The sequence below is a fragment of the Schistocerca piceifrons genome, chromosome 11, assembly GCF_021461385.2.
Source record: "Schistocerca piceifrons isolate TAMUIC-IGC-003096 chromosome 11, iqSchPice1.1, whole genome shotgun sequence".
Taxonomy (NCBI): Eukaryota; Metazoa; Arthropoda; class Insecta; order Orthoptera; family Acrididae; genus Schistocerca; species Schistocerca piceifrons.
The window spans coordinates 147,392,518-147,417,470 of NC_060148.1; the positions used below are offsets into that span (position 1 = coordinate 147,392,518).

The following is a 24,953-nucleotide window of genomic DNA, read 5'->3' on the forward strand; positions in this document are numbered from 1 at the left end:
CCTATAAACTATACACTCGACCTGAGCACTATGCATTGCTCGGGAAACGCCAAAACAGTAGTGCATTTCATTCCACACATATCAACAAGTCCCTGTTCATTGAATTGACAGATTTGACAATTGGATTTCTCAGCTTATGAGAGTAGTTGCCATAGGTGGAACAAAGACTCTTTTATGTACCACCACACAAAAAAAATTGCAAGGTGTGAGCTCTGATGAACTGGGAGGCCAATGTTGTGGGATGGTGTTCTTAAGATAAAGCCACACGACAAGGTGAAGCTGATGTGGGATGCTGTCGTGCATTAAAATGAAATCGTTGGCGTCTTCATGAAATTGAGGAAACAACCAATTTTGCAGCATGGCATTCGTGTCATAGGTCACTATATATATATATATATATATATATATATATATATATATATATATATATATATATATATATATATTGCTGGCAGGTCGACAGACACACAAACATACACACAGAATTCAAGCTTTCGCAACAAACGGTTGGTTCATCAGGAAAGAGGGAAGGAGAGGGAAAGACGAAAGGATGTGGGTTTTAAGGGAGAGGGTAAGGAGTCATTCCAATCCCAATCCCGGGAGCGGGGAAACATTCCACGTGGGAAAAATATATCTAAAATATCACCCTGTATACACTGCTTGACAATTTCTAAGGAATGGACGAATTGTTGGACGGGACTAATCACAGACAATGAGGTGCGGATGGATGTGTGTGTGTGTGTGTGTGTGTGTGTGTGTGTGTGTGTGTGTGTGTGCGTGTGTGTGTGTGTGTACACCCGTCCTGTTTTCCCCCTAAGGTAAGTCTTTCCGCTCCTGGGATTGGAATGACTCCTTGCCCTCTCCCTTAAAACCCACATCCTTTCGTCTTTCCCTCTCCTTCCCTCTTTCCTGATGAAGCAACCATTTGTTGCGAAAGCTTGAATTCTGTGTGTATGTTTGTGTGTCTATCGACCTGCCAGCACTTTCGTTTGGTAAGTCACATCATCTGTGTTTTTAGATATATTTTTCCCCACAAAACAAAGATGAGGTGACTTACCGAACAAAAGCGCTGGCAGGTCGATAGACACACAAACATGCACACAAAATTCAAGCTTTCGCAACAAACTGTTGCCTCATCAGGAAAGAGGGAAGGAGAGGGGAAGACGAAAGGAAGTGGGTTTTAAGGGAGAGGGTAAGGAGTCATTCCAATCCCGGGAGCGGAAAGACTTACCTTAGGGGGGAAAAAAGGACAGGTATACACTCGCACACACGCACATATCCATCCACACATACAGACACAAGCAGACATACTTGCCTTTAAATATGTCTGCTTGTGTCTGTATGTGTGGATGGATATGTGCGTGTGTGCGAGTGTATACCTGTCCTTTTTTCCCCCTAAGGTAAGTCTTTCCGCTCCTGGGATTGGAATGACTCCTTACCCTCTCCCTTAAAACCCACTTCCTTTCGTCTTCCCCTCTCCTTCCCTCTTTCCTGATGAGGCAACAGTTTGTTGCGAAAGCTTGAATTTTGTTTGTATGTTTGTGTTTGTTTGTGTGTCTATCGACCTGCCAGCGCTTTTGTCCGGTAAGTCACCTCATCTTTGTTTTTATATATAATTTTTCCCACGTGGAATGTTTCCTTCCATTATATATATATATATATATATATATATATATATATATATATATATATATATATATATATATATATCTAAAAAGAAAGATGATGAAACTTACCAAACAAAAGCGCTGGCAGGTCGATAGACACACAAACATACACACAAAATTCTAGCTTTCGCAACCAATGGTTGCCTCGTCAGGAAAGAGGGAAGGAGAAGGAAAGACAAAAGGATATGGGTTTTAAGGGAGAGGGTAAGGAGTCATTCCAATCCCGGGAGCGGAAAGACTTACCTTAGGGGGAAAAAAGGACAGGTATACACTCGCACACACACACATATCCATCCACACATACACAGACACAAGCAGACATTTGTAAAGGCAAAGAGTTTGGGCAGAGATGTCAGTCGGGGCGGATGTACAGAGGCAAAGATGAAGTTGAAAGACAGGTGAGGTATGAGCGGCGGCAAATTGAAATTAGAAATTAGCGGAGATTGAGGCCTGGCGGATAGCGAGAAGAAAGGATATGCTGAAGGGCAAGTTCCCATCTCTGGAGTTCTGACAGGTTGGTGTTAGTGGGAAGTATCCAGATAACCCGGACGGTGTAACACTGTGCCAAGATGTGCTGGCCGTGCACCAAGGCATGTTTAGCCACAGGGTGATCCTCATTACCAACAAACACTGTCTGCCTGTGTCCATTCATGCGAATGGACAGTTTGTTGCTGGTCATTCCCACATAGAACGCTTCGCCACTTTCCTTGACGTTGACCTCCACCTGTCCAATGGCCAGCTTCACACGTCCGTCCACATTAAACCCACCAACAAGCAACAGTACCTCCATTATGACAGCTGCCACCCATTCCACATCAAACGGTCCCTTCCCTACAGCCTAGGTCTTCGTGGCAAACGAATCTGCACCAGTCCGGAATCCTTGAACCATTACACCAACAACCTAAAAACAGCTTTTGCATCCCGTAACTACCCTCCCGACCTGGTACAGAAGCAAATAACTAGAGCCACATCCTCATCTCCTCAAACCCGGAACCTTCCACAGAAGAACCCCAAAAGTGCCCCACTTGTGACAGGATACTTTCCGGGACTGGATCAGATTCTGAATGTGGCTCTCCAGCAGGGATACGACTTCCTCAAATCCTGCCCTGAAATGAGATCCATCCTGCATGAAATCCTCCCCACTCCACCAAGAGTGTCTTTCCGCCGTCCACCTAACCTTCGCAACCTCTTAGTTCATCCCTATGAAATCCCCAAACCACCTTCCCTACCCTCTGGCTCCTACCCCTGTAACCGCCCCCGGTGTAAAACCTGTCCCATGCACCCTCCCACCACCACCTATTCCAGTCCTGTAACCCGGAAGATGTACACGATCAAAGGCAGAGCCACGTGTGAAAGCACCCACGTGATTTACCAACTGACCTGCCTACACTGTGAAGCGTTCTATGTGGGAATGACCAGCAACAAACTGTCCATTCGCATGAATGGACACAGGCAGACAGTGTTTGTTGGTAATGAGGATCACCCTGTGGCTAAACATGCCTTGGTGCACGGCCAGCACATCTTGGCACAGTGTTACACCGTCCGGGTTATCTGGATACTTCCCACTAACACCAACCTGTCAGAACTCCGGAGATGGGAACTTGCCCTTCAGCATATCCTTTCTTCTCGCTATCCGCCAGGCCTCAATCTCCGCTAATTTCTAATTTCAATTTGCCGCCGCTCATACCTCACCTGTCTTTCAACTTCATCTTTGCCTCTGTACATCCGCCCCGACTGACATCTCTGCCCAAACTCTTTGCCTTTACAAATGTCTGCTTGTGTCTGTGTATGTGTGGATGGATATGTGTGTGTGTGTGCGAGTGTATACCTGTCCTTTTTTCCCCCTAAGGTAAGTCTTTCCGCTCCCGGGATTGGAATGACTCCTTACCCTCTCCCTTAAAACCCATATCCTTTTGTCTTTCCTTCTCCTTCCCTCTTTCCTGACGAGGCAACCATTGGTTGCGAAAGCTAGAATTTTGTGTGTATGTTTGTGTTTGTTTGTGTGTCTATCGACCTGCCAGCGCTTTTGTTTGGTAAGTTTCATCATCTTTCTTTTTAGATATATTTTTCCCACGTGGAATGTTTCCCTCTATTATATATATATATATATATATATATAGTGGCAATTTGCCTTGCCCAATAGATGAAATGTTGATTCGTCCAAAAAGATGAGTCATTTGAAAAAGTGTCCTGCCATATCTGGAAAATGAAATGTAAAATTTGTGTTTTCTGAGATGGTTGCCCAGACGCAATTGCTACAATAAATGCAAATTGTAAGGCTTCCTAGGCAAACAATGTTTCAGAAAATGCCGTACCATTGTTTGAGGGAGTTAAAGCTCCTGGCGTGCCCATCTTGAGGAATTCGGAAGACTCTTTGTGCCAAGGTAATCCCATTCCTGATGTCCAGGCAGAGCTTCAAGGAATCCTCAGAACCTTAGGCCCCCTACAAAACCTTTCACCTGACTCCATCAACCTCCTGACCCCACCGACACCCCGCACCCCTACCTTCTACCTTCTTCCTAAAATTCACAAACCCAATCATCCCGGCCGCCCCACTGTAGCTGATTACCAAGCCCCCACAGAACATATCTCTGCCTACGTAGATAAACACCTTCAACCCATTACATGCAGTCTCCCATCCTTCATCAAAGACACCAACCACTTTCTCGAACGCCTGGAATCCTTACCCAATCCGTTACCCCCGGAAACCATCCTTGTAACCATTGATGCCACTTCCTTATACACAAATATCCCGCACGTCCAGGGCCTCGCTGCGATGGAGCACTTCCTTTCACGCCGATCACCTGCCACCCTACCTAAAACCTCTTTCCTTATTACCTTAGCCAGCTTCATCCTGACCCACAACTTCTTCACTTTTGAAGGCCAGACGTACCAACAATTAAAGGGAACAGCCATGGGTACCAGGATGGCCCCCTCGTACGCCAACCAATTAATGGGTCGCTTAGAGGAAGCCTTCTTGGTTACCCAAGCCTGCCAACCCAAAGTTTGGTACAGATTTATTGATGACATCTTCATGATCTGGACTCACAGTGAAGAAGAACTCCAGAATTTCCTCTCCAACCTCAACTCCTTTGGTTCCATCAGATTCACCTGGTCCTACTCTAAATCCCATGCCACTTTCCTTGACGTTGACCTCCACCTGGCCAATGGCCAGCTACACACGTCCGTCCACATCAAACCCACCAAAAAGCAACAGTACCTCCATTATGACAGCTGCCACCCATTCCACATCAAACGGTCCCTTCCCTACAGCCTAGATCTTCGTGGCAAACGAATCTGCTCCAGTCCGGAATCTCTGAACCATTACACCAACAACCTGAAAACAGCTTTCGCATGGCGCAACTACACTCCCGACCTGGTACAGAAGCAAATAACCAGAGCCACTTCCTCATCCCCTCAAACCCAGGACCTCCCACAGAAGAACCACAAAAGTGCCCCACTTGTGACAGGATACTTTCCGGGACTGGATCAGACTCTGAATGTGGCTCTCCAGCAGGGATACAACTTCCTCAAATCCTGCCCTGAAATGAGATCCACCCTTCATGAAATCCTCCCCACTCCACCAAGAGTGTCTTTCTGCCGTCCACCTAACCTTCGTAACCTCTTAGTTCATCCCTATGAAATCCCCAAACCATCTTCCGTACCCTCTGGCTCCTACCCTTGTAACCACCTCCGGTGTAAAACCTGTCCCATGCACTCTCCCACCACCACCTACTCCAGTCCTGTAACCCGGAAGGTGTACACGATCAAAGGCAGAGCCACATGTGAAAGCACCCACGTGATTTACCGACTGACCTGCCTACACTGTGAAGCTTTCTATGCGGGAATGACCAGCAACAAACTGTCCATTCGCATGAATGGACACAGGCAGACAGTGTTTGTTGGTAATTAGGATCGCCCTGTGGCTAAACATGCCTTGGTGCACGGCCAGCACATCTTGGCACAGTGTTACACCGTCCGGGTTATCTGGATGCTTCCCACTAACACCAACCTGTCAGAACTCCGGAGATGGGAACTTGCCCTTCAGTATATCCTCTCTTCTCGTTATCTGCCAGGCCTCAGTCTCCGCTAATTTCAATTTGCCACCTCTCATACCTCACCTGTCTTTCAACAACATCTTTGCCTCTGTACTTCCGCCTCGACTGACATCTCTGCCCAAACTCTTTGCCTTTACAAATGTCTGCTTGTGTATGTGCGGATGGATATATATATATGTGTGTGTGTGTGTGTGTGTGTGTGTGTGTGTGTGTGTGTGTGTGTGTGTACACCTGTCCTTTTTTTCCCCCTAAGGTAAGTCCTTCCTCTCCCGGGATTGGAATGACTCCTTACCCTCTCCCTTAAAACCCAAATCCTTTCGTCTTTCCCTCTCCTTCCCTCTTTCCTGATGAAGCAACCGTTTGTTGCGAAAGCTTGAATTTTGTGTGTATGTTTGTGTTTGTTTGTGTGTCTATCAACCATACCCAAATTATTACATTGTGACAATGTGTCTTGCCCAATAGATGAAATGTTGATTCGTCCAAAAAGATGAGTCATTTGAAAAAGTGTCCTCCCGTATCTGGAGAAATGAAATGTAAAATTTGTGTTTTCTGAGATGGTCGCCCAGACGCAATTGCTACAGTAACTGCAAATTGTTAGGCTTCATAGGCAAACATCGTTTCAGAAAATGCCGTACCATTGTTTGAGGGAGTTAAAGCTCCTGGCGTGCCCATCTTGAGGAATTCGGAAGAGTCTTTGTGAACTCACGTTGGGTACACCCGACATTTTCATCAGACCCGCATGTCTGACCAGTGCTCTTCCCTTTGCATATGCAACCGACTTCCAAGAATCTTGTATGCTAGTTATAAATCTGCTTGTGGAGAGGTGGCTACTTGCTGAATTTATGGCAGAATGCACATCTCACTTGAACAGTGGATTGACCTTCCAGAAATTCCTACACACAAAATGATTGCTCTTGTGGTGTAGACACCAAGTTGCCACAAACAAGCTGAAGCGCCGCCGTGTAAAAGGTCTGAAGCCTCCTCCATCTAGTGACATGTGTAGTGTGTGACTATCTTTTATAGCTTGTGTGTAATAAACAACTGAAATCTGTCCTTTATTTTTGAATCATTCAGTATATTTAAAAAATTATTGCCTATGTCTGTCTGAACGTTCATTACAGCATTGTGTAAAAAATTTGAAGTAAGTCAATTGAGGACTTTTAGAGATTTTTGGTAATAATGTTGTGCTGTTATATATAACGTGCACAAGGTGAGATCAAAAAGTAACAGAATTTTTTTATTTTCTTACGTAATCTTTCTGCAAGATCATTCTCCTCTCCAAAGTAATCCCCCTCAGATGTTATACACTTGTGCCAGTCCTTTTTCCAATCTTGTAAGCACTTCTGGAACTCACTTTTCTTTATGGTGATCAGCTCCTTCAGAGATTCCATTTTTAGCTCATCAATGATGGCAAAATTACGCCCTTTCCTGGCTCTCTTCAGCCTCGGGAATAGAAAGACATTGTATGAGGCAGTGTCTGGCAAATATGGTGGCTGAAGCAACATAACAGGCATTGAGCCGTGAGCAGGACCATTATCGTGGTACAATTCCAGCAAATGGTTTTGCCATAATCGTGGTATTTTCTTCTAATTGCTTCGTGCAAATGGCACATAACTTCCAGTTAGTATCCCTTATTGACTGTACGACCGTAAGGCGGGAACTTGCGATACGCTATTCCATAGTAATCAAAGAAAACAGTGAGAAGGATCTTCATATGTGATTTAACTTGTCAAATTTCTTTCAGTCTTCATCTTCAGGCAGTTTCCGTTGTGACAGTTGGGCCTCGGCTTGGACATCATACCTGTATATCCTTGTTTCGTCATCGTTATAGCCTTCTTTAGAAGTTATCAGTCAGTGACAATTTAATTCAGTAATTCCTTTGCGATTTCTGTGTGATGTCGTTTTTCACCGAAATTCAACAGTTTGTTCCAAAACTTTGCGGCTACTCGTTTCATGCCCTAAACATATGAAACAATTGCTTGGCGTGAGCCAGAGGACATGCTGACATTATCAGCAAACTCTTTGTTGGTGATTTTTCCAGAACCATTTTCTTTCATTTTTACATATGGTTATCAGTGTTTGATGTGCTAGAGCATCCAGGGCATTTGTCATCTTCAAAGTCATTCTGTTTCTCTTTGAAAGGTTTATACCATTCGTAAACTATTCTCTTACTTGCAGCAGATTCACCAAAGGCCACAGTCAACATTCGGAATGCAGTGCTGCACTTTATTCCATTTCTCATGCAAAATTTAACGCAAATTCTTTCTCTTTTTCAAAAGTGAAAATTCACCTAGCACTAAAAAACACAACTTTTTCAACTGTCAACAATGAACTAAATATTGAAAACAGCTGTAAATGCAGACATACATCAGGAACAAGTGTACCAACAAGGTAAAAAAAACTGAAAATTGGATATATATAGCATATAAAATTAAAAAATTCCTATTACTTTTTGATCACACTTCGTATATTTATATGTTGTGTACATTTTTAAAAAAAATCTAGCCTATATCTGCCAAAATGTTCATTAGAGTATCATGTAAGCATTTGAAGTAAATAGATCAAGTACTTTTCACGGTTTTTGGATGACAGTGTTAATGGATGGCTTGTCTTTATATAATAGTATAGATTTCTAAGCTCTGCTTGAGTTATGGAGTGGTAAGTGTTCATAGAAATGAATTGGGAGCACAAAATTGGTGCTGAAAAACTTCGATGAAATGCTTCTTCAGGCACAGGCGGTCTGCCCTAACTGCTGCATCTGTACTAGACATTTCACCCACTTGTCCAATTGACACAGGGTTAACCAGTGTGTCAGTGGTACCTATGTTAGTGTCTGAAGCTGTAGAAGTAGTAGCTATGTCAACTGCACATAAGTCTCCTACAAATTTTGAATTGTTTGTGTGTTCTTGTGTAATACTCTCCCACAAATTCACTACACAACCATCCAGAATTTCATCTGCCACGGACCTGTGCCACCTTTGTGAAGTCTTCCATACAGGTACAAAAGTTATTCACAAATCTCTGTATGATACCTGTAACTGTAAAAACAAGCAAAAATGAATAAATAGTATGCCTATTGCATTAAAATGTGTGTGCATAAAATGTTTTCATCATGTTGCATATTTTCGGCAATAGTACTATATACGCACTGTCAGTGAAAATAGTATCTCGGCAGCTAACATTTTTGAGATAATTTGTGAAACAATATTGTTGCAATGTTCATTCTTCATTGGAGAAAGCATTTCACAGCAATATAATTAGTAAAATGGGATATGACTAGAAACTGAAGTCACAAGAATGTACTTGCGTACGTGCACAGTGCGGAAGAAAACTAGTTGGAAACATGCTGAAAAAATGATTTTATATTTATAACGTAGGTGTGAATTAATCTTACCATCGGTTATACCAGAAGAGTAAATCCTTAGGTGCCTAATGCTAGTGGAACACAAACCCAGCTTTGAAGAGGAGCGCATCAAATATAAAATTTTATTCAAAAATTGTTAATGTAAAGTGTCTTGAGCTGTAGTATTTATTGGTGACTCATGAAAATCTGTGCCAGGCAAGTGTGACATGCGGAGGTTTGGGTCAGTTCGGCAGGCACGCACAGACAGCTAAAGTGGTTTAGGCGAGTGCTTGCGATAAACGGGAAACCCATGTTAGAGTCCTGATTCGACACTGATTTTCATTTGTCAGTAATAAATAGTATAGCTGAAGTCAATTTAGTCGTAATTTGTGAATAATATTTTGTAACATTTAAAGAGCAGCTGAGAATCGTCTTTAGTTAGTCCATTAAAGGCTTCATATGCACTGAGAAACTGCTGACATCATGTTCACTGATGTGAGATTGCGGTAAAAAGCAATACAGTCATAGCTGTAAGCAAACAGCCCCAAGTGCCATTTTTGGGGCCTTCAAGTGCCAAGAAAGGCAGAATTAGAGAACTGAAGAACACTGCGATCAGAATAGTTCTGGCCTCGGATGACTGACAGCCTGCAGTGGGCCACATGCGAGTGAACATTGTCTCCAATTAAGCTTGTACACTGACTGTCAACAGTGAACTAAATATTCAAAACAGCTTGCTCCTATGTACCTCTGGACTAATTATTGGTTTCTGCTGTTCATTTGTCTAAATCTATCTGTCTTTATCCCAGTTTCATCGTGATGAGTACTCGAAGCTAAGGGGTTGATCAGAACAATAGAATCTGGCAATTCACGGTTTGCAGTTTCTGGTAGTGGACAGTATTGTGTATACCTGAATCTTAATAAAGATGTAGGGCAGAGGGCCTTTTGTTCTGGTAATTTATTGGAGAATCTAGTAAGCCTCGTATGTTTTATACCCACTGAAGCTATAAACTAGTGCCTGTGCTCTTCTGCATGTTCATTGCAGACACATGAAGTAGTTATAAAAAGAACAGTAAGCCAACAAAGTGTCTCATTTCCCTCTAATCACCATATCTACCTCCTTTTTATTATTATTTATTTTATGGCCTCCATTGGACCACTCTAGTCAAAAATACAAAGTTGTAAAGCAGTTGTTACACAGGGATACAATTTGGTTCAACAATAACTTAATATAATATTTAGGTAATATAATTATTAGAGTCTATTCTTATATGAAAGGTGTTTTGCTCTTCTGTCTGCCCAATATTTCTTCATTCTTTCAGATATTTTTTTTCTTTCTTCATCTGAGACCTCTCTTCCTGTACTCCTTTTATTGATTTTCATTTGTAGTCTGGTTTGCGGGTCTTGCAGTATTCTGGTTTTCTCTGTCTTGTTTTTTAAGTCATCTACTGTAATTTGAAGTTCTTTTATATCTTCCTTAATTTCTGTGATCCATTTAATGTCTCTCTGGCTATTCCACAATTTTTGTATTATTTTTTTACTAATTCTGTTTTCTGGAGTTCTCATCAGATGTCTAAAGAATGAGATGCGTTTCTTCCTGATTGTGCTCATGACTGGTTCTATTTTCTTATATACTGTTTCATTTGATGCTATTCTCCAATGTCCATTTATTTTATACTGATTATTTATACATGTCCTAATTATTCTTCTTTCTATTTTTAGTGTTCTGTCAATTTCTGCTGTATTAGTTGTTTTGAAGATAGTTTCAGCTGCATACGTTATTTCTGGTTGTGTAACTGTTTTATAGTGTTTTAATTTTGCAATTATAGATAGGCTTTTTTTGTTGTATGTAGTTTTGGTAATGTAATTTGCATAGTTCAGCCTTTTTATTCTATTTTGCCATGATGGCTTCTCATTTAGATTGTATGTTATTATTTCACCTAAATATTTAAATTTATCAACAATTTTGATTTCCTGTTCTCCTATTGTAATTTTGTTTGTAAGTGGTGGATCAGTTAGCATAATCTCCGTTTTTTCAAATGATATTCAAAGGCCTACTTTCTCTGCTATTTCTTGTAGTGATTTCACTTGTTGCCTGGCTTCTTGAACGGTGTTGGCTAGGAGAGCAAGATCATCAGCGAATCCCAAGCAGTTTAAGCTAATGTCATCTTTTGCACTTCCAATTCTTATCATCTTTGGATTGCCCTTCTACCATTCTCTCATTATGTATTCCAGTGCACAGTTGAACAGTAATGGTGATAGGCAGTCACCTTGTCTTAAGCCTGTTTTTATGAGGAATGGTTCCGAAATTTCTCCTCTAAACTTCACTTTTGATTTGGTGTTGGTTAGAGTGAGTTGTATTATTTTAATTAGTTTTGGATGGAGTCCTAGATTTCTTAAAATTTTTAATACTGAAGGTCTGTGGAGACAGTCATATGCCTTCTTAAAATCTACAAATGTTATTGTCAGACGTTTGTTCCGTTTCTTGTAGTATGCCATAATCAATTTTAAACTAATTATCTGCTCTGCACAGCTTCTCCATGGTCTGAAACCTCCCTGATATTCCCCTAACTCCTGTTCTAATTGCTCCTTGATTCTTTCATATAGGATCTTGGATAGATTTTGTATGTGCAATCTAGGAGAGACATTCCTCTGTAGTTGTCTGGGTTGCTCTTATCTCCCTTTTTGTGTAGTGGGTGGATGATAGCTGTGGTCCAATGTTCAGGGAATCGTTCTGTTACCCAAATTTTTGTTAGAGCCATGTGTAAGGAGGTCTTGACTGTGTCACTTGCATATCTCCACATTTCAACAAAAACCTGATCTTCTCCACATGCCTTATAATTCTTTTGTTCTTTAAGAATTTTTTCTACTTCTTGGAAAGTTGGAGGGTCTAGGTTGTTAGGTTCGGTTTTTATTGGGGTATTTATGTTGATTTGTAAGGGTTCTTTGGGTTCCTCACAATTCAGAAGTTTGTTAAATGCTTTTGCCATGATTTCTGCATTTTCCTTGTTACTGTGTGTCATTCTTCCATCTTCATCTTTCAGTATTAGTGTAGGGGCCTCATATTGTTGTAGCTGTTTCCCAAAGATTTTATAGAAGTTCCTGGAGTTGGTTTTATGATGATTACCTTCTATAGAGTTTATAATATCTTTATGAAATCCTCTCTTGATTCTTCTAATATTTTGTGTGAATTTTTTTCTTTCATTTTTTAGGTTGATGGCATTTTCTTCAGTTTTATATGTTTGAAACTTTAACCATGCTTGGTGTATATCTTCATAGAATTTGTCACATTCTTATGTCCACCATGCATCTTTCCTTCATGGGTTCAAGGGGGCTAGATTCTCTGCTTCTTTTTTAAGATTAGGCACTAGTTGTTCTAGATCATCTGTTAATTTGATGGTTTGTGTTATTTGTTGGTACTTATTATTTTTAATTAGCTGATGCGTGTCAAACCTCCTTTTTATTTTTATTACTTTTTCCGCTCCTCTTCTTTAACGGAGTGAATTTGATTTCCTTTGCCTAACATCAAAGTCTTCTTGTACAATCTCCAACCACAGAGGCCCGAAACAACTCAGCTCGACTCTGTCACTTTTTCACTCCTGTTCACAGCCACTCGTGTACTGAGAAACAGACAATCTTAAATCCTGCATCACCTCTGATCTGAGTGTGAACTTCTAAGTGTGTTGTGACCCATGTTGTGTTAAAACTTAGTATAAAATAATGAGTGCTTCAAAGTCCATCAGTAATATTTATATCCTTACTCATTTCTTCACTGATATCTCAAAGATACTGACTTACGGACTTCCAATGGTATTCACTGTTGCCAGAGAAACTATTGTAAAAACAAACACACACACACACACACACACACACACACACACACACACACACACACACACGCACGCGCTATTTCATAAGCTATTTCATAAGCAGTTGTGTGATACCAAGTTGAATGCTGTTTGGAAGTGAAGAAAAATGAAAGGGGTTCTCATAGAGCAAGAGCTGCTGCTCTCTGACACATCCCGTTCCACCTCTGCCTCCCCTCCTCAGTGCAGGCGGGTCCCTCTCACCCTGCTCTCTGAGCAATCTCTCCTTCCTTTTCTAACCTTCCCCACCCCACCCAGTCTATTCCATGAGATAGGAATTAATAATTCTCAGAGCTGCAACTTGCCCTCCTTTGAATTTTTCCAATGTCCTCCATCACGCCCATCTGGTAAGGACCACATACCTTACGATACTCCATAAAGAGGCTGGACAAGCATAATGTAAGCAATCTGTTTAATAGATTTGTTGCATCATTTAAATGTTCTGCTTATAAAATGCAGTTTTTTGCTTGATTTCTCCACATTCCCTATGTGATGGTTGCAATTTGAGTTGTTTTGAATTTCACTTCCCAGTTATTAAGTTGAATTAACACCATTCAAATTCATCATTTATGGCTTAGCCATAATTTAAAGGTTTTTTCAGACTATGTGGTAATCATCATCATCATCATCATCTGTAAACAGTCTGCTGCTCAGATTCTCTCCTACATCATTTATACAGATTAGGAACAGCAGAGTGCTTGTAACTCCTGTTTGGGGAATCTCAGATATAACCTCGATTTCATTACGTGACTTCCTGTCAGTTATTATAAACTTTAGACTTTTTGACAGAACATCACGAATCCAGTCACAGAAGTGAGGTGATATTCCACAGTCATTTAATTTGATTAGAAGCTGCGTGTTGTGGATTGGTGCCAAAACCCTTCTGAAAGTCAAGAAATATGTAGTCAGCTTGGTTCCGTGTGTGTGTGTGTGTGTGTGTGTGTGTGTGTGTGTGTGTGTGTGTGTGTATGGAGGGGGGGGGGGGGGGTGATTGCCATCTTTTTTGACTTGCGTAAAGTATACGACACGACTTGGCGACATCATATCATTGCCACATTGTATGAGTGGGGTCCACTCCCGATTTTTATCCAAAACTTCCTGTCGCTCCGTACTTTCCGTGTCCAAGTTGGTGACTCCCATAGTTCCATCCGTATCCAGGAGAATGGTGTCCTGCAGGCCTCTGTATTCAGTCTCTCTCTACTTTTAGTGGCCACTAATGGTCTAGCAGCCTCTGTCTCACCTTCTCTGTATGCAGACGACTTCTGCATTTCGTACTGCTGCCTCAGTACTGTTGTTGCTGAGCGGCATCTCCAGGGAGCCACCCACAAGGTGCAGTCATAGGCTCTAGCCCACGGCTTCCAGTTTTCAGCCGCAAAGTTGTGTGTCGAGCACTTCTGTCAGCGTCGTACCGTTTATCCAAAGCCCGCACTTTACCTTAATGACGATCCATTCACTGTAGTGGACATATTTCAGTTCCTAGGACAGGTTGACGACACTCGATTGACTTGGCTCCCTCATCTTTGTCAGCTTAAGGAGAAGTGCTGGCTGCACCTCAGTGCCCTCCGTTGCCTGAGCAACACTAATTGGGGTGCAGATCGCTGTATGCTGCTATAGCTCTACAGAGCCCTTGTCCAATCCCGAATTCACCATGGGAGTGTGGTTTATGGTTTGGCAGCGCCTTCAGCATTGCATTTACTGGACCCTGTGCACCACAGCGGGGTTCGATTAGCGACAGGAGCTTTTAGGATGAGTCCGGTGACCAGGGTACTGATGGAGGCTGGTGTCCCTCTGCTGCAGATCAGATGTGCGCAACTGCTCACCAGTTATGCAGCACACATTCATAGTTCCCCTGAGCATCCGAATTACAGTCTCCTTTTCCCACCCGCAGCAGTCCATCTCCCGCATTGTCGACCCAGGTCGGGGCTAACGATTGCGCTTTGCGTGTGGTCCATTCTCTCTGAACTGCACTCTACTTGCGATCCGTTCACGTACGCCTCCATGGTGTACACATTGGCTGTAGCTTCATCTGGATCTTTTGCATGGCCCTAAGTACTCAGTTAACCCAGTCGCTCTCCGCTGTCACTTCCTCTCGATTCTTGACGTGTTCCGGGGCTCTGAAGTAGGTTTACACTGACGGCTCAATGGCTGATGGTCATGTAGGCTTCACATATGTTCGTGGAGGACATATTGAGCAGCACTCCTTACCAGTTGGCTGCAGTGTTTTCACTGCAGAGCTGGTGGCCATATCTTATGCTCTTGAGTACATCTGCTCACGCCCTGGTGAGTCATTTCTCCTGTGTACTGACTCATTGAGCAGCCTACAAACAATCGACCAGTGCTACCCTCGCCACCCTCTGGTAGCGTTCATTTAGGAGTCCATCTATGCCCTGGAACAGTCCCTCTGTTCTGTGGTGTTTGTGTGGACCGTACGACATGTCGGAATCCCTGGCAACGAACGTGCCGACAGGTAGGCCAAGCAGGCGACGCGGACACAGTGGAGATAAACATCTCCGAAGCTGACCTGCGTTCTGTCTTACACCGCAGTGTTTTATGGCTTTAGGAGGTGGAATGCCATAACAGTACGCACAAAAAACTGCATGTCATTAACGAGACTATGAATGTGTGGAAGTCTTCCATGTGAGCCTCTCGCAGAGAATCAGTTGTCCTCTGCCGGCTCCACATTGGCCATTCGTGGCTAGCGCATGGATACCTACTCCATCACAAGGACCCACCTCAGTGTCGCTGTGGCTCCCAAATGACAGTCATCCACCTCTTGCTGGACTGCCCACTTTTAGCCGCTCTGCGGCTGACTTTTAACTTTCCCAGCACCCTGCCTTCGGTGTTGGGCGACAGTGCCTCCACGGCAGCTTTAGTTTTACGACTTATCCATGAGAGTGGGTTTTATACTTCTATGGAGGTTTTAGCACATGTCCTTTGTCCCTATGTGTCCTCCAATCTAGTGCATTTAGGGTGGAGATTTTAATGTATTGCAGAGTGGCTGGCTTTCCCTTTTTATTCTCGTGGTTGGCCAAACGCTATAATCTGCTTTCATGTTTTACTCTCTTCTGTTTCTAGCATCTGTGTTGTTTTCTTATTCTCTTTTGTTCCTTTTAGTGTTTGTTGCCTTCCCTTCATTCTTGTGGCTTTTCCTTTCTTTCCATTTTGTGTTATGTTTCCTCCGTTTTATTCTCACACTTGTGGCATTGTTTTATTAGAAAGGGACCGATGACCTCGTAGTTTGGTCCCTTCTCCCGCCTTTAATCCAACTGGCCAACCATACGAAACTGCTAACCAATAAACAGTTACGCACCAAACTATTATGGACTGTTACGGGCATAGATGAAATAATCCAAAGATTGTCTAAGACACATCAAAGTCTGCACAATGCAGTCTGTGGTGTGTTAGGGAACAAGGTAACTGAACTCTTTTTTGCGTTATAATTACATTATCTTTGCATACATTGGTACATAAGTGTCCACAGTATGTGGCATGGAGATCCAGTGTTAAAGTTCACATGTAAATATTCTGAAGTGTCTTATCATAATTTTTTTGTAACAAACATGGAATTTATACCTTGTAATTCTATAAAACATGGTGCACTGTATAGGCGAGTAGTAATATGTACTGTTAGAAATTGCAACAACAGTATGCAAATGCTCCCAAAAGTCCCTCATGCCAGCACAATCAACTGAGAAAACCACCATGCAATGGTGAGAAAACAGTGGGGATGGGAGAGGAACATAATTGCAGCTGTGGAGCCAACAGAACACAAGACCTGTTCAAACTGGATAGGGGTGGAAGTGGTGTGGGTGGCAAGAGAGTGGAGGAATTGAGGGGGAGGGGGTAGTTTGAACAAGTGGGCACCCAAGGTGCCAGGAGGGGAGCAGATTTGTGATATTTGTGATTTATACTTCTGTTGTTTATTCCACTCTTTGTGCTTGAAAATGTCCTAAGGCCAAAATCTGGATCGTATAACAATAAAGTAAAAATTATTATGGCCAAATGGTGGCAGCATCATGAAAAAAATTATACTATCACTTTCGTTTTCTTGAATAACTTGAATACTGCACCCTCCAGTGAAAACATGTCACAGTACAAGATTAAACTAGATTAAATTTATTGCAAAACATGTCCTATTCATTTTTCTCTAGGAGTAATAGTTTGCATGAAGAGAGCGCACAGTGTGCATGCACTGTAGCTTAGGTGTTTTTTGTAGGACAATTTGAGGTAGTTTCGCAACTGGATATTGCCAGCCGGAGTGGCCGAGCGGTTCTAGGTGCTACAGTCTGGAACCGCGCGACCGCTATGGTTGCAGGTTCGAATCCTGCCTCGGGCATGGATGTGTGTGATGTCCTTAGGTTGGTTAGGTTTAAGTAGTTTGTTCTAGGGGACTGATGACCTCGGAAGTTAAGTCCCATAGTGCTCAGAGCCATTTGAACCCAACTGGATACACCCAAGTGTTCTTTATCAAATTACTCATCTCAGCTTCCTATACACGACTGTGGTACATCGTTAAAGAAGGACAATGTCAGAGTAATACAGAAAATACATAACAATGTATGTTAAATATGTTCTATCTTTGAAACCATTCAGAGTAGGTCATATGTCCATTTGAAGCTTTTCATTCAGAATCACCAATACAGGTGTGTACCTCTCTGTCTCTGTCTCTGTGCATGTGCGCATGCATGTGTTTAAAAATGTATCAAAATTTGCAAGTTTTCAGAGCCAATGGCTCCTTCTGATGGAACTGAAGGGGAAGGAAGAGACGTGGAGGGAAAGGCCTGGAAATAGGGCAAGTTCGGAAAAGTTGCTTTGAACACTGGGTCAGGGGAGACTTACTTGACAGGATGAGAAGGAAAGAATGATTGTTGGGGAGTGAACAGTACAAGATTGGAAAACGTGAGCTTTTTATCTATCCAGTTATTTTATATATTTCCAAAAACTGATTTTGTGTGTGTGTGTGTGTGTGTGTGTGTGTGTGTGTGTGTGTGTGTGTGTGTGTGTGTGTGTGTGTGTGTGTGATGTACCATTTCTTGAAGCATCAGAAGGGTCGGTGACCTCAGGCTGTGCCGAACATTCTTTCTCGTCCGCAGGTAGTGCCGCGCTTCCAGACACCCGTCGACCGCGAGCACACGCTGTACCGCCTGCACGCGGCTGTGGCGGCGAAGGCGGCTGGCGGCTGCGAGTGCCCGCCGGTGCTGAAGCTCCTGCGCCAGATGGAGGACGACTGTGTCGCCGAGGTGGAGGCGTTCGTCGACGGCTTTTCGCGTGGGGAGGGTGACCTCTCGGAAGTGGACGACCTGCTCAAGGACTGTGTGGAGACGGAAGTGAAGTTCTACAAGTAAGGCGGCAGTGTCAGTGTGCCCACTGTCGCCCCCTGCCCCTAGCTGCCAGAGTAGTCCGTTCCCACAAAAAAATGTGCGGTGAGCCACCCTGTGCCGGTACAGAATATGTACTGCCGGTGAAAGTGCAGTGGGGGAACGGTAAACATCAAACGGAGACTGCTGCAGTAGGAACTACTCTCGCCGTGTCTTTGTTAACCCAAAAATGCCTGTGGCCCAGTGGTTACGTTTCCCTGTGCTCGTAAGGGATCTGCCTTTGTGACGAGTACTCCGTCATCTACTACAGCTCTGATGACTGTGCTGAAATGGTGCAGTGTCTTTCCTCTACAGTTATCCACTTCGTAGTTTCTTCACGGCAGAGGACAGAAAATGTATGAAGTACTGCGGGAGAAACACCTGTAACTCTTCTGCCGCCAATACCGAAACGTTTACTTGCGCAGCATTTAAATCTCGGGGATGTAGTTGTGTGCACTATCTCTGACAAACCGTAAATGCCACACTGCGTACTTTTGCTATTACTTTATAGTATTAGCTTACATTAAATTCTCGTGATGACTGGGTGCCGTGTGCTGTCCTTAGGTTAGATAGGTTTAAGTAGTTCTAAGTTCTAGGGGACTGATGACCGTAGATGTTAAGTCCCATAGTGCTCAGAGCCATTTGAACCATTTTTACATTAAATTCGTGTTTTCGTGAGCCGGCCAATCTTGACTGGATCGTAACCTGCTGTTTATCTCTGATAAACTGTTATTGTAATTTTATTACTGTCCTTCGTGCAGTTACCACAGTCGTACAAATTTTATGTAGTTTCTTAATTCTGCTCTCGGGTACAATATTGGCAAACTTCTGTCTAAGTGCTGTTGACATTTGTGTGGGCAGTCCACTGTATTGCCCAGTCATGAACGTACGGTGGGCATTATAACGAGAAGATATTACACCAGTTGTTCACATAACCACTTACACACAATTCTTCATCAGTCTTTTACTGACTCTGAGCCATTTGGAACTTTATCGTGACCTGACCTGTAGTTCAGTATGGGAAACCTGTTTAAAAGGTTAGTCCACTATACGTATCAGTAGGTTGCATAAAGTATTCTACTTCCTGCTGCAGAGAGACTTCATTATTGTAGGTCTAACTCAAGCTACTAAATGAAACAAGTTCTCGACTAAACGTTTATCCTATGTTATCGTTTTAATAATACACGACTGCTACCGAGTCCATTGTAATACACGGATCTTTATGCAAGAATGCACATTTGCCGGCAATTCAAATTGTTAGGTTCAAACACAAAGCGCATTCTCCCAGTAGTAGCCAACACGGATATAGAACTCGTTGCCTGCGTCCGAAGATCCACAAGTTTTAACAGTCACTAAACATTTTGAATTTTCAGCAGTGTTATCAGATTTTTGTACGCTTCTCATTAACTGCCTCAGGTCACATGTAAACAGTGCACAAGAACAGTGGTTTGTTGAGATGTGGGTTGATGGTAATATTGATACGTCATAAATATCAATTCACAATGTACATAACCTCCCACACATTGAATGTCAGTGTGTTCTTACAGTTAAAAAGGCTGTGACGGTGATGTGTCCATGTCAGAGAATTTTTCAGGCTAGGCCTGTCCTGAAGCACAGTCTTTTGGAGTATGCTATTTGATAATGGTCTTCAGGCAAACATTTCAATTGTGAAAATAATTTCCGTTGTGACTGGTAAAAAGATGTCTCCCAGCATTACGTGTTTTGGCTGATGCCAGCATTGGGATCTGAAAGATAAGAATAAACAAAACAAATAAGAAGCAATTTCGTACAAAAAGATAAAATTCTTTGTATTTATGAAGTTAAATGTACCACAGGTAACAGGACATTTTCTATTTTCTGTCCATGAATATCGTAACTATTTTTAACTCTGAACCATCCCCTCCTTTAATTTTTCAATTCATTATCACCTTTATAATTACGGCATGATATGTTGTTGTCGATTGTTCTTAATGGATTGTTGACTTTTTGCAGTTAACTTGTATTGTGTGTTCTAAAATTGATTGGTTCATCATAATCATTTTCTTCTTATCTCTGTCCTCACTGAACAGGAAATTACTCTTAACAGTTTTCTCCTTAACATCTTTCTGGAATGAGATCATATTCTTTTTCACCTCCTTGGTACTGGTTTCTTCTAAAAAAATTTGCACACAGTGTCAGCATATAAGAAAACTATACAATTATTTTATTTGTCTTTATGGTAATTACTTTATATTGCTCCAACTTACTGTTTAACTTTCTAAATCATATCACTATCCTTCATGTTATGCTCATACACAGAAACCTGATGAGCTACTGTGTGTGTTGAAATCATTTGGAATGTTCAATTTCATACAGTGTGTCCATCTTAAGTCATCAGGCATAATTTTACTGCTGTTTCGGCAGATTTTCACAATTTCATTTTTTCATTGTGTAGCTGGAGTCAGCACAGACAAATATTGTTGATCAGGTCTTTTGTGTGATGTCCAGTGTCAACGGGAAGTGACACTTTGTTTCCCGGTACAAACAAAATGAATTTTAAAGCAAAAATGAAATTACAAATATCAGCCAAAACGTTAGAGGGAAAAGTGCCTGACAATGCTTATGGGGGACACCTGGTAGAAGAAAAATTATAATCTCTATATAAAATTGTTTGTAACTTGTTCTCGGTATGATCTCTCACATTCTGATTACAGCATTGATCGAAACTTATGGTACATGTATATAAGTCTTTGAGATGAACATTGTAGTGATAAGTTGAGAACATTGTACACCTGTATATAGAGGCTCCTTGTACACAAACTGGTTGAAATGATTGTCTCTTCACATTATTATGGTGTACATCAGAAGTCTTGGTGGAATAAGGTTGTAGTTCTGGTTATCAATTCAGATACTGCTTTGATGCAGTTATCCACACCATTCTAGTTTCCTTTCTCCATAATTCGATTCAGTACTACTTCTACTTCTGCACATGTATTGTGCAAACTACTGTAAAGTACACAGTAAAGGGTACGTGCTGTTGTAACCACTGCAGTTGCATATGCACCATGGGAAGAATGACTACCTAAGTGCCTATGGGTACAGTAATTAGTCTAATCTCATCCCAGCTGCCCCTTCAGTAAAACAGCACTAGACTCTTCACTTAATACTGGTTCTTTTAGTTAGCCAGTCTGCTGTCTAATCTTCACCCACATTTTGGAAGCTTCTGTTCTCTTCTTATGTAATCTGTTTATTGTCTACATTTCACATAAGAAAAATACCACCAGAAAAGAATTCCCAACCCTTAAATTCACTGAATCTTGGCAAGTTTGTTTTTCAGAAATGCCTTTATGTCATTACAAGTCTGTGTCTTGTACACTTTCTGGCCCTCACTAATTATTTTGCTACCCAAATAGCACAACTTGTCTACTACTCCCAATGTATTGTTCCTCATCTAATTCCCTCAGTATCACTTGTTTTAATTCAACCACATTCTGTTGGTGGTAATTGATAAGATCCACTACAGTTGTAGAAATTTTATTTTCCAGTAAAAGAAGAGCATAACCAGGTTTTAGGACAAAAGACCAGTCTTCAGATGCATCTGAAAAATTATGTCTAAAACATGGCTATACATATTCTCAAACTTTAAAATACCAACAGAACTTGTTCTAATATTAAAAAAAGGAGCCGTGCGGTTATGGGCGTCGTGTCACGGACTGCGCAGCCCCTCCCGCCGGAGGTTAGAGTCCTCCCTCGGGCATGGGCGTGTGTGTTGTTCTTAGCATAAGTTAGTTTAAATAGTGTGTAAGTCTAGGGACTGATGACCTAAGCAGTTTGGTCCCTTAGGAAGTCACACACATTCAAAAAAGGAAATCACCTATACATATAGAATGTGTATAGGAGTCGGTTAACAAGAGTTAATTCAGTGATTTCCTGGTACGTGATACATAAGCAAAATATCCCTCATATATTCCTAGGCCATATGGGAAACCTATCAAAGAACAGGGCCTGCATAAAACAACATAGATCCCCGTATAAAAGAGCACAACCACCCCAGGTAACATCGAAAGATAAATTATTGATGACCCTACATCCTATAAACCACAACACAAACTTACAATGATCCAGACTTAAAGATGTCAATAACACGCTTCTGCATAAAGCGAGATAATTGACACTTGCAAACTGGAATCAGAAAGAGAGAAAATACGTAGTCACTGCACCTACAGCCATCACTGTTTAAATGATGTGTCCCCTTATGTAAAGATCTGACTTACCAGAACTTCTTACACATCTGCCTAGTACAGCACCAACTGCACACTGACCTTAAAATGCCACACGACTAGCCACATTGCCATCGTGTAAGTGAATGCGCCATGCGCACTTTCTCGTGGCCGAGCTCTGTTCTATTATCCCTGTTGTCATCACCCCTAAACCTCTAGAAACAGCATCGTTGCCATTGTGCTAACCCCATTCGTGTGAGACACCCACACTGTTATTACACACATCGTTTTTCAGATGCTCCTGACGGTGGAACTGATGTCTCGAAATATCATTGTACTCTACCTTTATTGGAAAATAAAATTTATACAACTGCAGCAGATGTTATAAACCACGAATAATATACACAACTGCTGTGGATGTCCTTTTGTGAGAAACACATTCTGTTTTCTTTGTTTCACTTTTATTGATGTTCGTCACATAACCTCTTTTAAGAAGCTAACCATTTTTTTCAGCTGATCTGCCAAGTCATCTGCCTTTAGCAGAATTGCAAAATCATTGCCAAACATCAAAGTTGTCTGTCTTCTCCCAGATTTTCAATTCACTTTTCAAATTTCTCCTTGGTATTCTTTTCTGTCTGCTCATTGTACAAATGGAATTACACCAACAGTAGGCTATAACCTTGCCACTCTCCCTTCTCAGGTACTACCTTCATTCCATGCCCTTCACCTTTTATATGATTAGCCCAAATTATCTTTGAATGACTGGAGAGAAGTGTACACATCAGAATTTTCATTACATCTGTGTGGCTTATCCTGGAGTAGCAGGAACTTTCGGGCCTCTAGCCATTTGCGAACTGTAATTATGTATTTACCAGAGAGACACTCCACAGAAAATATTTCTTTACAATAAGTGTTAAACTGGCCCTCCAACACAGAAAAAACATGTATAATAAAAAGTCTCTCTCATGGAGAGCAAAAAGACAGCGTTATGGCAGGATAAACAGACTGGACACCCTACACGTGGGTGAACCACTGTCTTACTGACCTTGGCCCAGTTCAAAGGCTGGAGATCAAAGGAAGATATTAAGAAAAATTGTAGACTACCAAAGAACTGAAAATCTGACACAGAGGAAAAGAAGAAATGATTTTAATGGACATGTCCTCAGAATGAACCCATATAGACTAAGATCAAAAAGAATGAAACAATACTGAGCTAATAGAAAGGCATAGAATACTAAAAAGTGATTGCTGTAAGCATTTGCAAAGTTGGGTGAATTGGAGGAGGAGGAGGAGGAGGAGGAGGAGGAGGTGTTAACAAATATAAGAATGATTTCTGAATAATAAAACCATTTTAAATATCTGCAATAGGCTGTCAAATTCTTTATATGAGATGACTTTTGTTGCTTCGTGCAGTAAAGTACATTAGTGGTCAGTTTTGACCTATGGTAATTTCAAATGCCTTTAATAAGAACATCAAAAATGTAGAAAAATAAACCACTCTTGACATCGACACACTTTGCATGTTATAAGTGCTGTTATATTACTTACAGTAGCATCAGTGATGTGTGTTTCATATTTAAAAACTATTTACTGTTGTGTGCGAACATAGACTTGTTCCCACTCACACATTCAAAATATGCATATATAGTCTTGCACATCACATACTACATATAGAAATGCGTTTTGTGACATGTCATATAACTAAACTGCTGTTGACAGATGGCTTTAAAGTCCTTGCTTGATGTATTTTGCAGCACAGTGTGTCCATTTGCTGCCACAGACATAAACACGATCAGTGGGAATGGGCAACAAGCAATGAATATGTTTAAACAGCGACATTTTACAAGATCAGTGTATAGCAGGGGGGAGGGGGAGAGACCGCTACAGTTGTTTGACCGCAGTATTCCGTGCATTATATGGCTGCCACTATTCTTAATGAAAAAAATTTCATAGTGTATGTTAAAATGGCTTACTGCAATGTTACTAGTACAGTCAGTTATACTCTTTGTTAGTGTGTAAAATATATTGACGTTACAGGTGATCTTCTGTACTAGACCAGTGACTATGTCAACTGTGAAGTTGTCCAAATTTCCCAGGTAGTTTGAATGAAAGTGAAAAACTGTAACACACATCACCAGTTAGATGTAACAGAGTTGCTAGCTCTGCCCCTGCTGTTGCATGTTGCACTGAACTGACCAGACTTCACTCACGCGTGTGCTTCAGAGTGGTGACGATGCCTGCAGCTGCATGCTCCACAGCTCCTGTGGCACACTGACTATGGTTTTGAACGGAAAGAAGGCAGAATATGGCAGCTTTGTCTAAAGAACAGTGACTGTTTTAAGTAAACATATGAACTGAAATGCTCTCTTTCTGAAACAGAAGTGACAATAATCACAAATCACAACAGGAACAAATGTGGTATAGCATTAAATGTTATATGGTGAATGCTTAAAGTGGATAGTCTGC

At 41.7% G+C, this 24,953-nt stretch overlaps 1 protein-coding gene across 1 annotated transcript in view; it reads left to right on the forward strand.

Moving 5' to 3' along the window:
- Positions 1 to 18,765, forward strand: part of LOC124720340 (secernin-2) — a 91,522-nt gene extending 72,757 nt beyond the window's left edge. Inside the window, exon 7 of the mRNA XM_047245661.1 lies at positions 18,025 to 18,765. Coding sequence (XP_047101617.1) covers positions 18,025 to 18,276 — 252 coding nt within the window. The 3' untranslated portion in view covers positions 18,277 to 18,765. The remainder of the gene's footprint in view (positions 1 to 18,024) is intronic.
- Positions 18,766 to 24,953: the final 6,188 nt, after the last annotated feature.